This window comes from Podarcis liolepis (genome assembly GCF_965112155.1).
Source record: "Podarcis liolepis genome assembly, chromosome: 6".
Classification (NCBI taxonomy): domain Eukaryota; kingdom Metazoa; phylum Chordata; class Lepidosauria; order Squamata; family Lacertidae; genus Podarcis; species Podarcis liolepis.
Window position 1 is genome coordinate 76,235,095 of NC_139559.1, and position 15,900 is coordinate 76,250,994.

Genomic DNA, 15,900 nt, shown 5'->3' on the forward strand with positions numbered 1-15,900 from the left:
ATTTTGTTCTGCCTCACTTAAGGTCTGTTCTTCAAGAGGAATATTTCCCCAGGATGCTTTAATCGGTGGATGGGAAAAGCTGAAATGCCAATTGAGCAATTGTAGCCAATAACAGCACAAAACAGGAGAACCTGTCATTGATCTATTAGAGGTTCCCCAGAGATCTATTGTATAGTTCCCAAGAAAAGAGCTACCCCAAAATAAAAGTGGGATTAAAAGTGTATTCTTTGTTGGTTCTCAGTACCGTTGGTCAGTGCAACACCAGAGAAGATACACAAATTTATTAGCGCCAGAGCTCAATGACAAGGTGTCCTGGGGTTGAGATACTGGCGTTGGAGGAGAATGAAGGGTAGAGGTAGCACAGACAAAAATGTGACTGCGTACGAATGGGAGAGAAGTCTGCTCCTGCCCTAACCTGCCTAGGAAGCCTCACCAAATACATTCATAACCATTACAATAAAAGTTTTCACACTGGGTGACTCAATTATTTGTATCGTGCTGCTGCTCTGGCTTTTTCTTTTGTAAGATAGATTGCTTTGGGGCTATGCATTGGCTCCAAAATTACTTGGAAAATAAATCATTAATTCTTACGATTTTGGCTGGCTCGGCATGAGTAATGAGTAAAAAAAGGACAGAAAGAAAAAGAGTTCGCTCAGGCAACTGAGAGCTACCCCCACAAATGTGTTCACTTTTGGCTTGGGGTAGAAATGAAGTTGCCATGCTCATCCCGCTGATTCAGCACAATGCTGTCGTCATGGGAAGCTGCTCCAATGCGCATTCAGATGTTCATAATGTATGTTAAAGATGAGTCAGCGTTTTTAATTATAAAAATGGTGTAGTGCCATAGACTACTTCTGGGGGGAACTATTGTACTCATGTTATTCTTGTGGGCTTCCTATAGGCATCTGTTGGTCACAGTAATAACAGAATGCTGGACTAGATCTGGGCTGGAAGGGTCCAGGGTTCTTCTTGTGTTCTTTACACAAAGGTGGAACCCTTTGATATCTGAAGTTTTGACAATTAGCAGACACACTTGTTGGTGATGGAATTAAGCAGACTTTTTGCTTTTGGTGTGTTTATTCCCTCCAGATAATCTTTTATCTTTATCAGGCTGTGTGTTCCACAGTCCCTTTGTATTCTTTTTCAAAGGTTCATTTGTCAAAAAAAAGGAAAAAGCAAGCCCTGGATTTCTTCATTGCAGTGCCTATGTATATTGGAAGACTCTGCCTGTGAAAACAGAAATGCAAACCAACTTAGGTTAGATCAGGCTATTCAGCCTTTTCTATTGATAGAAATATTAACTGATATTCTTGCACAGGCATCTTCATTAGACCAAAATATGGAAGAGAAGTTGATCTCTAGAGCTTGGGTGTATATAGACCAGAATATGGTCAGTAAAGTTTAGACAGTTAATCTTTCCTCACAGATTATCCAAAAGAGTAATGGCTCAAAAAATCAATGTCATTTATCTGTAGGGAGCTCATGATTTTCAGAATCTATATTTTCATTAAAATTCTGTGATCCTAAACTTTTCACTTGAAGGCTCAGTTGAAATAAATATGTTTAGGATCAGTATAGAAAGCCATTTGGCTTTACCCTAATAATGGCACAACTGAAGCAGGTCATAGTATTGAATAGGAGCCAGAGACACCTTAGGCATCATAGAACAGTTAGATCATGGGTAGGCAGACTAAGGCCTGTGGGCCGGATTAGGCCCAATTGCCTTCTAGATCCGGCCCGTGGATGGTCTTGGAATTGCCGTGTGGATCATCAGCATGCGTGCGTTCTTTCCCTCTCCCTCACACGGCGCCAGCACCTCCTCCCTCCCTCCTGGGTTCTTCCCGCCCTGCCTAGAGGAAGGGGGCTGGGCTTTGTTGGTGCCAGCAGCAGCAGTGCTTGAGTGGCTGCCATTTTAAGCAGCCCTTCTCCAGAGCCCTTTCGTGTGCTGCTCATTGTCCCGCTGCCAGCCCCTGCCGCTAGCAAAACACAGGTAAGCAGCCACCGGGGCTCGTGGTGCTCTTGCATCACCCCTCCCAAATATAGTCTCCCCCCCCCCAAGGTCTGAGGGACAGTGGACTGGCCCCTAGTTGAAAAAGTTTGCTGACCCCTGAGTTAGATTGTGTAAACTTAGCTGATCTTAGCTTAGCTCAGCTCGTATATGGATGGAAAACTACCTGTGAATTTCAGGTAAGCTGCTCTGAACTTTCCAAAGGATGGATGAGGCATATGTAAGTGGTATCCCTAGACTTAAACTGTGTGTGAAAGGAGTTCATCTGGTAGCCGAATTTTAGTCATTCTTCCTCCTATTGATGACAAATTTAATTGCAAATGAGTTACCTTTATTGTGTTTGGCTCCACAACATCATTTCCTTTAATATAGTTATTCCCATATTGCAGGCAGTGGCTCCTCCAATCTACATCTTCAGAAATATCAAGTAGCCCTTAGCGTTGTGCCATTTCACAATTCAGGTGTGTGGGATTTGATGTTTTTGGTGATTCCATGTATAAAAACTCTTGGCACAGATTAAAAACAAGCACATCTGGGAGAAGGTTAGGCCAAAACCATGCTCCCTGATGTGGGTAGCTTTGTGGGCAAGAAGTTTTAGATGTTTGGAGACAGTGATAATGTGATGTCTACCACAACCCCCAATCTGCATTCTCAAGTTGCAGGGTCCCAGCAGTGCCAGACTATGTTTAGTTTGAATAAGTGGATTGGCTGGCAAATGTATCTGTGGTGGAGATAGATTTCAACCCAAGTCTTCCAGATCTAAGTGTAACTTTCTACCCACAGACTGTAAACTTAACTGCTGGTGTAACGACCTGTTTCTCTGTGAGTTTTGAGGTTTTAACTTCTTTTATCTCTTCCTTGTAGCTTTCTGTCAACAAAACTAGCCTTAGGGTTAATGACCATGCTGCAGATATAATTCTACTGTGACATGTTGAAAAGAAAAGATACAAAAGAAGCAAACTAAAATAATACTTTGTTGTTTTTGGAATCTGTTTTTGTTATGGTTTTAGGCATTCCCCCAGCTAATAAGAGAACATGTTTCTAGAGATGCAATTTAAGTCGTTTCAAGGTTTTGTTTGTTTGTTTGTTTGTCCCAGAGCCGAATCCCATTTTTATTTGATCTGGATCCCAGTATTATCCAATTTCATGACCCAGCAGTGTCTGCAAGATGCAAGGCTGAAATAATAAAGATTCACTCTTCCAAACTTTGATCAGGTCAGCTCTGTGTACACTTGTTCAATGATCCTGCACCATTGGACTAGCTACTTGGTTCACACATGTTCTCGGTGGTGCAATTAAGTAACTTTAGATTCTTTACTTCCCTGATGTTGGGAAAGATGTGTTAACGGAAAAATCTGAGGGCTCTCTTGGACAAAAAGTAAAGACACCAACCAGGATAACTTGGAGCAAAACAGCAGCCTGTAGGCTTGGCCTTTATTGATCTGTTGCAACAGGGTGTTTCCCTCACTAGCAAGAGAGAGGAAAGACCCAGAACAATGGGCTGCAAGACCTTATAAAAACTTTTGAAATTCCCCTCCTCTAGGTCAAGCCCACCCCCAGAAACATCATGCATACATTACAGAAAGGAGGGGTTGACATCATGCATACATTACAGAAAGGGTTGACATCATGCATACATTACAGAAAGGAGGGGTTGAGGGAGGAGTTGTGGTGGTAACCTGAGTGTCCAGTCACCCAGCTGGTTCCTCCTTTCCCCCTCCCCATGAGTACTTTCCAGGTGACAATGGGGAGTTTGCAGTTTCCTGCCCCCAGAGGGAAGATCTGATCATCGTCCTTTGTTTCAGCCTGTGGTGAATCCACTGTTCTTTATGATTTTGATTGTCTTCTGTCTGGGATTATCAGGGTTGACATAGCAACTGGGCAGGGCTCCTGTGGATGTGCTGGGATGGTGAAGGGATTATGGCTGCCCAGAATCACTGCCCCCCTTTGATAGTCATTGTCATATGGAGTAAAATAAAAATGGAACAGTGCAAATCCGATGTATGGTTGATTTTCTATGAATTTATAACAGAAATGTGGCATATGTAGTGCGTGAGTGTGAGTGTGTGTGAAGTTTGTGCAAACAGAATGATTGGGGTGGGGGGGGGTTCCTGCTACAGTTGGAGGGCACAAGGAGAAGGGGACGACAGAGGACGAGATGGTTGGATAGTGTTCTCGAGGCTACCAGCGTGAATTTGACCAAACTGCGGGAGGCAGTGGAAGACAGAAGTGCCTGGCGTGCTCTGGTCCATGGGGTCACGAAGAGTCGGACACGACTAAACGACTAAACAGTAACAACAACAAGATTCTTAATGTTCTTTCTGCGGGGGCGCTCTTTTGATGGTAGCATGTATTAATTCGCTTCAAAATGTGATAAACTAGCTCTTGTACATTTTGGGAGCACCTCTTTCTTCTGTTTCGTGAGGCACTGGCCTTCTGCCCCAAAGTCCTGCCCTGATCACTGTGTGATCAGTAAGTGGGAAGCTCTCATTGACAGTCTTGCTGCTCATGAGGAAGTAGCACCCCACCCACCCCCAAGATGTTGGCCATTCCTGCCTTGGAATGTTTGAATGTGGAACAGGAAATATGGTGTATGTAGTTTTTTTAGGTTTTTTTTGCTCCCTAACTGAGGACAAGAGTGAGCAAAAAGATAGCCCTAGATACTAGTGTAAAACTTTCAAAAGAGTGTGATGGCATGTTTAACTTCATTTCAAACAACCTTGCTAAGAAGCAGTCAAATCAAAGAAGATAAGCAGGGCAAGGACACTAATGATCTCACTTGAATATTTGGGACTGAGCTTTGCAAACTTTTAATGAGCGTAGATTGAACCACAGTACTGGCATTCAAGAGGATTTAACAGTCTGCTTCATAACTTTTCTTGTGGTTTGTAGTACCTAAGCAGTGATGTCACTCCAGTCTATCCCTGTGGGTGTGCCCAACAACCAGAGTTTTGATGATTGACGAGAGTCTGTAGTACTTCATACCTGCTGGTTTCCTGAATGGACCCGAAACTGATTAACAATGACACACATTAATCATTATCCAACAGGCTCCTTACATTGCATTTATTCTGTTTACTCTAACATTCTAAGGAAAACAGGAAAAAAAACGCTTTCCTAGGGTTATTTTTGTAGTCATTTTCTTGATGAAAATAATAACGTGGAAAGAATGTATAAGCATGTCTACTCAACCAACATTGGTGGGTTTCCCAGTCCACACCTTGATTCATCACCAGGTTGCCAACTCATCAGGAAAAATACCCTGTGATATCACTTGTGCCTTTTAAATAGCAGCTTAACATTGAAGAAATCAGTGTGAACAGTTGTAAAGCATGGAGATAAATGGTGTTATTTTGGAGGCTGGTTCAAAAGTTGGTAGCTTTAACTGGGGACATCATGGAACTCCTAGATAAAAATTGTACCAAGTGACCTTAGTTCTCAGAGTTTGAAGCTTTGTAGTTGATTGCACTTCAGCAAAGACATGCAAAACTTGTTTCCATATCTTTTTGTAATAAACCCCTCCAGCATCTTGATCCAACCTTTGAAGCTGGTTGACTGAGCTGACACTGGCAGAGAAAGAAGAAAAGAATATTTCCTAGCAAATCTGCTTTTTCAGCAATACTCATCTCTGAATTTAATACTATATCCTTTAAGGCATTTTGAGATCTCCCAGCTGTGTAGTGAACAACTTCTACAACTGCTTAGGCTCAGCAAAAAGCCATATCTTTGAACATTTTATGCTGGTGGCCTGTATTAGTAAGCATGTCTTGGATGTTTTCGTGCTGGGATATTGGTTTGCATGGGGAATTCCCTCCGGGGGAGGAAGAGTCCTTCTTGAGCCTCCTGTAAGGGTTACATAAAACCACAGGGCAGGATTCACTTAAGAAACCCTGTTGGTTGAAGGGTTTGGGCTTGCTCAAAGGGGCTCCACTCCACACACTCCTGAAATTGGCTTGTTGGGAGGAGGACTCATGAAAACCCCCAGAAAACCAGGGAAAGGGGGATAATTTCAACTGGCAAGCTAATATGCTTGCACAGGTGGGATGTTCAACATAGTGTGACATTGAATTCCACCCATAGTGTTTTTAGGATAAAGTGTTGCAGGAGTGTGTACCTTAAGGGGAATAACACAGAATATTTTTAGGATAAAGTGTTGCAGGAGTGTGTACCTTAAGGGGAATAACACAGAATATTACTCTTACAGTGTAATTCTGTACATGTGTACCCAGCAGTATGTTCCATTTAGTTCAATGGGGTTTACTCCTAGGTAAGTGCAAATAGAGTGCAGCAGCTACAAATAGTAGAGATGAGGAGACATGTATGAGAAACAACATATGAGAAAAGTATACGAGAAGGTAATTTTGTGACCTATTTGTACCATTTACACTGAGAACACTTAACTTTACCATGGGATAAATGCTACAGGTTTTCCCCCCAGCCCAGAACTCAGATTTTAACAGTTGCATAAAATGGATATTATTTCTTTTGGTGTGGTCCACAACTATCCCTGCCCTCCATTCATTTCACTCGGATGTTTTGATTTGTGTTGGCATTTGGATGCTTGCAACTGACACCTCTGTTATGTCCTTGCCTGCTTGTGCACCCTATTTATATCTGTTGTAAGACTGCAATTCCTTGGCTGCACGTTTTTGAGAAAGTCTCATTCCATTTGTCAAAGGTCTTTTGATCCAGCATAGACTCCTATAGGTAGAAGACAGGGACACACTTTTTGCCGTTCCTCCTTTCCTTGCATTCCCACTTCATTGTTCTGGAAGGGCCCCTACAGATTTTCAAGGGGATAGAGAATCTGAAAATTGCCTCCCCCGCTTACGTTGGAGGGAACATCCCAAGAGCAGAGTTTTGCTCACAGGAACTCACAATCCAAGCATGTGTGTGCATTTTTTGTTGGCAGGCATTTAGATACATGAGCATACCTTTGCTTCTCAAGCCGCTTTCTTGCAGCACTAAAGATATTTTTTTCAGATGGCACCCCTTGCTGAGCTTAGATTTGTAATCTCTTAAATTGAGGATAGTCTGTACAATATCAGTCTTTTCTGACAGCTTAGCTGTAGTTAATGATTCTTGGCTGGTGTTTGACCTGCTTAAAAACTTGGGGGTTAAAAAACAATTAGAAAGATAAATGTTGTCGGTAATAACAGCCTAACCTCCAGAAATCCTTCCGAACAATCAAGTGTATGTTTTGAGTCTCCAGCCCTGGGTCTTGTCATGCATATTGAGCCAAGCCTATAAACCACTGTACTGGCAAAGCAGTGTGTGAGATATTGTGCCAGTGGATGAGACCAGTATACAATTGCAATTTGGTGAGCTGAGCTGCTCTTGCATTGGATATCAGAGCAATAGTAGCCATTGACACTATTATTGCAGATTTTCCTCTTGTTTTACAGAATTTTCAGTTACCTTTATAAATAGCTATCAGGAATATGAGAATAAGTGATGTTTAAGAAAAAGATGAAATTTGGAGTAACATTATGTTTAAATTAAGTATTTAAGTATTTGATAAAAATATCTAAAGTCGGAGACATAATATTTGAAAATTACAAAATAAGAATTGAAACAAGGTGATAAATTGCTGCTTATAATTTTATAATTGGGAATGCAGGAAAGGGAGATGTGAGGAAGTCCAAAAGGTTATGGAATTATGATTTACGGACAGTTGATTTCGTTGTATTTTTTCTATTCTATGTTTATCTTTTTGCTTCTTTCTGTTTTTCTTTGTTTGTTGTATCTTGGTGATGGTATTTTATATGTTTGGTGATTTTATTGTTTAAAACCTTTAATAAATATCTTTTTTTTAAAAATATAAATAGCTATCAGGGATGACTGAGCGGTTATCAGCAGCTACCCATGCTGTTCCTATTCCAACTACACTCTTCCATCTAATTTTTTTCAAAGTCTTGCCAATGCAATGTTGACTTGGAAGTCACAGCAGCTACTGTGGTGAAAGCCAGGACACTAGAATCTAAAACTGGGTATATTTGTGGCAGCCTTTCTTGCTTTCAGAGCTCTCAGTTGCCAACCCTTAATTTTAGGGATATACTCTTTGTTTTTTCCTTTATGAATCTAATATACATGAGCAACTTGAATAGAAACAATTGATCCATAGCCTACCCCTATCCAAAAAGTTAGCTTTGGTGTTTCTCTAACTTCCACCATGCACAACTTTTGTTTTCTAGAATTAAGAATGATAGCAGCTGGGAAATTTGCAAGTCTCCCAAGAAATATGCAGATGAGCCATGAGTTCTCGCTGGCATCTTCTATGGACCTTTTGAGCAGCAAACCATCTCTGGCAGACCATCGCTCCCATACCTGTCAAGATGTTTCCATTCATGGCACCCTTCCGAGGAAGAAAAAAGGGACCATTCCTGTTGGACCCTGTGATGTTTTTAGCCACATGGGGACTTCGCCATACTCCAAAGCACATCGACCCCAAGAACCTTTGATGCAAGGTGTTATAGGGGAGTATTTCCAGAAAAACCACAAGAGTGAGAGCTTCCACCACAGGTAAATCATGTTACATTTTAAACCTGCTGTGGGTGCTACCTAAGTTTATTGGTATTTCTAGTGATGCGTAAAATATTGCAATGCATAGGTGAACACATATTTGTTTATGCTCATCATAAGTAAATATACTGTCCTTTTACAGATGTTGCTTTATTTGTTTGCTTATAGCAGCCATTCATATGTAAATAACTTGAACTTTTCTTTTCTTTTTTAAGTGAGTAGCAGGCACAGTGGCAGAATAAAAGTAAACCATCTTGCTTCCCCTGCCCATGCCTAAAACGACCATATCTATTGGCTCTCTTTTCTCTGTGCATAGCCCTGAGAGGAACCAGTATTACATTTGATGCTCATCCTTTTTAGCAGTAACTGTAGCAATGTGCTCCTTTTGCAGTGCCCAGTTGTTCTTTCTTATGCATTGCGGTTAACAAGGGAAATGATTTTTAGCCTTAAAAAAAAAAAAAAAGACTAGCAGATGTGTCCGTCTTTCATCTCTCAAACAAAAGCAGCAGGCATCTGTCACATAAATTGCTTCTTTGTCTGTTTTGGCCTCCGTTTGCAACAGCATGTCTTGTTTGGTTAAACATCTTTAGTTTTGATTTGACACATTGGGAGCTCTGTCTCATTAGAGATCCTGCTAGGTCTCTCTGCGTTGGGGGACAGGAAAGTGAAGTTGGCATAAAAAGACTGGGTTGTGTGCAATGTTAGTTATACTCTGAGTAAAAAAAGTAAACGTAAAGGACCTCTGACAGTTAAGTCCAGTCGTGAACGACTCTGGGGTTGTGGCATTCATCTTGCTTTACTGGCTGAGGGAGCCGATGTTTGTCCGCAGTTTTTCCAGGTCATGTGGCCAGCATAACTAAGCCGCTTCTGGCAAAACCAGAGCAGCGCATGGAAATGCCGTTTACCTTCCCGCCAGAGCGGTACCTATTTATCTACTTGCACTTGACGTTCTTTCGAACTGCTAGGTTTGCAGGAGCTGGGACCAAACAACGGGAGCTCACCCCGTCGTGGGGATTCGAACCACCGACCTTCCAATTGGCAAGTCCTAGGCTCAGTGGTTTAGACCACAGCGCCACCTGTGCCCTGAGTAGACCCATTGAGTAGACCCATACTCTGAGTAGACCCATTGAAATGAATGGATGCGGCCAGTTTAGACCCATTAATTTCTGTGGATCTACTCTTGACTAAAGCATAGTTAGAAGAATTCATTGACATCACCATGTTGCAAATATTTATTCCAAAACGTAGCAGCAAAAGGCACACTCCACAAAACTTTCTCCCTTGCCATGTACCATTGGAGGCAGTTGAGTCCTGGCAAACCGCTGGCATACCTGGCATTGGAAGCACATGGGGTGCAGCTGCTGTGCAGCAGCTGCTTCTATTGCTGTGACGGGCTACAGCAGCTGCTCTTGGACTGTCCAGGAGCTAAGATGCTACAGGCTGAAGACTGCTGCCTGAGAGCTTTTGTAACTGAGTTGTACAGTCTCTGAATACCTGAAGTCTGACTAGGTTGGGTGTGTCATCGCTTCACCCTACAGCAAGGTCTAGGCAAGGTCGGAAAAGATGGGTACATTCCACAAGGGCTTGGGCCCAGCCCAGGCTGCAACCCATCACTGTGAGGAAAACCTCTAAGGCTGTGCTTTGTCATGCTTGAGGATATTTATGCAGATGTGTGTATCATTGTGGGATGGCCATTTCTAGTATAATCTTGTGGGTTTGCAGAAAGCAGCATTCATACAGAACAAACAACTTTATGAATGGTTTGCTGCTCATCTAGGACCTTCTCTAGAACAGAGAGTGAACACTGGAAACTCTAGGGGTAGTAATCTGATATGCAGAGGGATGTGTGCCTCCTTACGTTATACTTTGAACTCTACTGGACAGGAAACAGGCTGATGGCCCATCTTTTAAAAAAAGGAAGAGGGAGAATTCAGTAGATTACAGGCTGGTTCATTACCAAGGAAGATGCTAGAACAGTGGTCCCAAATAGGGGTCCAGGGATCCCTGGGGGTCTGTGGAACGCACACAGGGGGTCTGCAGCCCCATCCCTTGCCTCTCCCACAACTAATTTTTTGTCATTTTTGCATGGTAATATCACAAATTTTATGGTCCGTGTTTTTTAGTATACCTAAAATCCTTTGCTACCCCACATTTTGTTTAAAAAAATGCTTTGTAGAGCTAACTACCATAGAGTTATCAAAATTTTCAAAAGTAAGGGGTCTGTGGCTTGGCTTTTGAAAAATAGGGAGTCCTCAGTGATTATCTAATTGGGAACCACTGTGCTAGAACATAAAGTCCCAATAAGCATTTTGTTGTAAGCATCTTCATAACAATGCAGTGATTAGCAGAAAGCCTAGCATGGATTTGTTGAGTATAACTTCTGCCTGATACCCCTGCCTCTCTTTGGGTTAGTAGTGTAGTTGATTATGGAAATGTGGTGGATGTAATTTACCTTGATTTCAGCAAAGTTGGTTGGAAAACTATACTCACAGATCACCAATGGTTTCTCATCAAACTGAAGGGTGGTTTCAAACTGAGTACTGCAGAGCTCTGTTCTAGACCTGGTTCCCTTCAACATTTTTATCAGCTACTCAGATGAAATCGATGGAGGGGATCTTTATTCAATTTTGCAAATGACGCAAAACTTCGAGGTATCTTTTCTTAGTCTAAAATGTTTTAGTTTGCTCAACTTGGTACTTGGATTGTTAATGCCAAGTATCTCTTCACCATGGAACTCATTATTCAACTTTTCCTTAAATTATGGTAGCCACAAAGTACTATAATGTGGGACAGTGGTGGGTGATGTGTTCCTCAGTAATATTGCTTACCACAGTCCAACAGCTATTGAGTCACCAAGGGAAGGTTGTGGAATCCTTGGCTCTGGAAGCTTTTATGAAGTAGCTGTGTATAATCATCTCTTGAGTGGTTTGTGTTAATCCTATTTTCCATGCAGGTGGATAGACTTCAGATGATGAATGCTGGAGAGAGAGAAGGGTGTGGGAATCGGTTGACTTCTAGAGACCTATTTGGACAATAGTTCTATAGATCTGTGATAATACATCTTTTAAAATACGGTGTTACATTTACTGCACTGTAAAGAAGAAAGAATGGCTTGCTATTATAAGTGAGGTACTATTTCTCCCTGAACTTTATAATTTGGCTTTGAAAAGGGCTTGAAGAACAAGCAGTCCAGATACTAGAAATCACAATGTTAACAGTAAATATATGGGTTTTTTTTGTTGTTTAATGTCAACTTACGTACATGAACTTTGATTGAGTTCAGACACATTTTGTAAACATCCAAGTGCGACTCAAATTGGGTCTACCAGACCCCAAATTTTTAAGCAATGTGGACTAAAGTTGCTTCTGGGGCTCCTCCCGGATTAGGGCCCCTGAAGCTTAAGCTTCATTAATTTCATAGTAGACCCGCCCCTGTGGTTCCCTCCATGTGATCTCAGTTGCGTAGGGACAGCAGATTAGCACATGCTCACCCTGTGTGTGCTATTGTCTGTGCCCCCACCCTCACACTTGTCAACCTGTCAGGGGGAGATCTGAAGGGGGAAATCCAGCTGAATGGATTGTAAGCTGTCTCCATGAGCTGCATGATTGGCATGTGTAGGATAGAGCCTACACATGTCATTAGATATATCCTCTTCAGACCGTCCTCTACCACGTCAACGGTGTTTGGGAGGAGCTGTCATGGAGTACAATTGTGTGGTGCAGGGTGCATGGCCCTGCTGTGCAAGTCTTGATTGAGATCACATGGAAAGAAATGCCCTAAGGAGGGGGCTTATTGTTGTTGTAGAGCGACCTTATCAGAAGGTTGCTGCTTGTTTGAGCTGGTTTATGAGCTTATTGCCTTGTCTAACTTTTGCTATTTTACTGGATGGTACAAATAGGCAGAGATACTATCAGAAGAAGAATGCTCTGCTGCTGGATTTCACAGGCCTTCTTTCACGTAAGCAATCTAGTGTGTTGATATAGTGGGGTAAAAGATTGCACTTATGTCCCCAAGCAAGCAAGCAAGAATGTAGCTGTTTAAGCATATTGTTTATTATAAATGCAGGTGACTGTTTAGCTTGTACACAAACAGTGGTGTTTTGTGCAGCCTTGGCAGTTGGAAATTGGGAACAGGGCAGGCATAGATTTTGCTTAACCCAGTATAATAATTCCAAACTCTTCCTGGGCACAATAGTGTGCCCTAAGTTTAGTGTGTCTTAAAATTTAATTCACAAACGCCTAGAATACCCCCCCCCCAAAAAAAACTCGCCTGCCGACACAAAAGACGGTTTGAGTCACTGTTATAGCTATGTCTCCTCTTTAAAGAAAGAAACATATGAAGTAATAAAGAACATTCCTAAGCATATATGAAGTAATAAATAACAGTCCCAAGTATCTGTCATTTGCAAGCTTATATGGTGAACATTATGCTGGTGCTACATGCTTTTCCACTTTCACCATCAGTATAAACAAAGCAGTCTTGTAGTTTTAGAATGTTTGAAATGCAGAGGTTTGCCTTGAGTTGCTTTATTGACACATTGGGCCAAATCTCCCTTTTGCTGCCAGTGCTCAGATATATGCCTTTTATATATTTTTGTATTACCACTCTGAGGCCTTTATGGAAAAGGGTGGTATATAAAATTATTTTACATAGTTAAATGTAAAATGCCTTATCGGTAGTGGCACCCTCCCTGTGGAACACCCTCCCTTCAGATGTCAAGGAGATAAAGAACTATACAACTTTTAGAAGACACCTGAAGGCAGCCCTGTATTGGGAAGTTTTTAATGTTTGATTCTTTATTAAGTTTTATGTATTCTGTAAGCTGCCTGGAGTGAATGGGGAAACCCAGCCAAATGGGCAGGGTATAAACAATAAAATTATAAATAAATAAATAAGACATGCACAAAAGAAATAATACCTGAATCATCAAAATGCATCAGCAGTTTAGTATGACGTTTATATTTTGACACTTGTCCCTTCCAAAATATATTTGAAATGGGGACATGATAGCTTCCTCATTGTCGCTCTCATATGTTTTCCTTTTTGATCCTCTGTAAAATACATATCCAAGCACATGAAGCAGACATGCACGTTCTGTTCAGGCATGTGTCCCGGGCTGCAGAATGTAAAATCAGTCCTGAGAGAAGCTTTTGTTACTGGCATATCTGAGAGCACATATGGTTTGTGAGCTATGGCACAGTATTTTCAGCTTTATAACTTGTGTACATTACAGTTTTATTGAAATCTACCTCTGAGCACATTCCTGAGGAGGCTTGACCAAACCAAGTGTCCTGATTTCAACTGTTGTAACTCTCACAGTAAACCTGTAGAGTTGATTGTGTAGTGCAAAAATTCAATTTGGCTATAATGCAGGAATGCTCTGGTCGCAAAATCATGATACATATTTTTAAATGCAAATATACACTGGCCCTCTAGAGCGAAAGTAATGCATAACAGAACTTAACTCACATTACAAAGACATTAAAAAACGAGAGAGAAGCAGGGAAGAAAAATGCAGGTAGGTCTCTGGAATGCGCAGTGCCCTTCAGGCAACTTATGCATACGGATTTCCATTTTTTTTTTTTACTTTATTTAAAAATTCCTTTCTTATCTCATGATGCTCAGTCAAGTCATCATTCAGTATCAGCTACTCAAGTATTTAAAAGTATTTCAAAAGTGCATAGCGAAGAACGGTTGCTGCGAGAATGCAGAGACATAAACTTGTTGATAATTTTGTCCTGGAAAGATTTATGGCTATTTAAAAGGAGCAAGCATGCTTATTAAAGGGGGGGGGGTATAAGCATTTGAAACACCCAGGGCTTGTTTAATTCTGAGAGCACTGATGTCCACATTGCTTTGCAAATGTCCATCAGCTACATGGATAATTGAAGCACCAGCTATATTGCTGTTATGGCTTGGGAAGCTCTGCCGCAGCAAGTGAATGGTAGAAATTATTTTGAGATCAGCTGGGAGTTCTACTGCTTTGGACCTCAACAAAATAGAAGGCAGGCTCATTAGGTGATTCAAGACTGCTTGGTAGGCATCGTCTCCTGGCTCTTTGACTTCATGCCAAGCTTCCCTAAGCCTCATCTGACTTGGAATCTTGGAGTTGGAAGGTAACTCAAAGGTCATTTATTCCCACTCCCTGCCAATACAGGAAATTACTGTTGCAGCACCATTTGGTAACGCTGTGTCCATTGCTGATGTAAAAGAGGAGCAAAATGGGGAGGGGTAGAGGGAGAGCATAACTTGGAACCCTCAGGCATGAATAACTTCCATTCTGACCTCTTGGCATTTGAGATCACTTATTTGCATTTCAGCTAAAAAGAAAAGAAAAGTGAATTTTCAGAGAACTGTAAGCCACAAACAGTTTCCTATGAGCACAGTGTGGCCTGTTGCAATGTTGGTATATAGAGTTCACATACCAGCATTCTTCTTTGGTAGATGGATAAGATACCCTGTTGACCTTGTTGGGATTTGATTTGGCGTTTGAATCCTAATGTATTCCTGAAGTCTTGGTTGCACATACAGGTATAGTTTGGCAAATGCTCAAGTCGGGCCATGTAAGTCCAGTCAAGGTCCTTCTGTACCTTAACTGCAAACATCCTAGCACCTGCTGTTCCCCACACCACCCCTGACATGCAGATTGTGTACAGGAGGAGTAGAGCTGCATGCTGGGAGCTTGGGAAAAGTAAGCACAGTGACACCAAGGAACGATTTGTAATGGCCTGCCCCAGAACTGCAGTAAGTTCAGAAGCTGCTGGCAGCAAATGCTGTACTGAAGCTCTATAGGAGTTCTGTTTGCACAGTTCAGGTTTCAATGGTATTATAAGGAACTTAATGAACAATATAGTTGTCCCCCAAACACTTGGTTCTTCTGTTTTAAAAAGGCTTCCGAGATCCAGCTTCACTGCAATGCTCTGTGTCTTAGCTTTCACATTTTGCTCTGGTGATTCTAAGTCTGGGTAGGGGAAGCCTTTCAAATTTGTTTTACACTTACACGCTTACTCAGTTTCAAATCTCCTGAACTAGTGACTGACACACACACACACGGACAACTCTTCACTTGTGAAATGAGCACATGCCATGTACTCGAGTGTACGTGTTGGTTAACTTAATTGACAAATACCAAATGCCAAAGAATGCATTCTCATCTCAGGAGATTTATGCATCTAAGAGTCCTAAGAATGAGCATTGATAATGAATTGGAGTCCAGCTGTGAAGTGCTTGGTAGATGACAGAAGTGGGGCTATTTGAAACTTAAAGGAAACTGCTTTTTAGCTTTTATTTTTGGTGTGAAAATGCTGTTCAAAGACTGTATTCAAAGAGTGCTAAAATGTTATAGATTATTGTAACAATAGAAATGTGA

General features: G+C 41.5%; 2 protein-coding genes across 3 annotated transcripts in view; both read left to right on the forward strand.

Annotated features, from left to right (window-relative positions):
* LOC310710274 (uncharacterized protein) overlaps positions 1 to 15,900 on the forward strand; it is a 982,430-nt gene that overhangs the window by 454,268 nt on the left and 512,262 nt on the right. The window lies entirely within an intron of this gene.
* The window catches only part of BCAR3 (BCAR3 adaptor protein, NSP family member), an 85,093-nt gene that overhangs the window by 12,927 nt on the left and 56,266 nt on the right, over positions 1 to 15,900 (forward strand). For both annotated transcript variants that reach the window (XM_083511049.1, XM_083511050.1), the window contains exon 2: positions 8,203 to 8,530. In XM_083511049.1, coding sequence (XP_083367175.1) covers positions 8,203 to 8,530 — 328 coding nt within the window. The remainder of the gene's footprint in view (positions 1 to 8,202; positions 8,531 to 15,900) is intronic.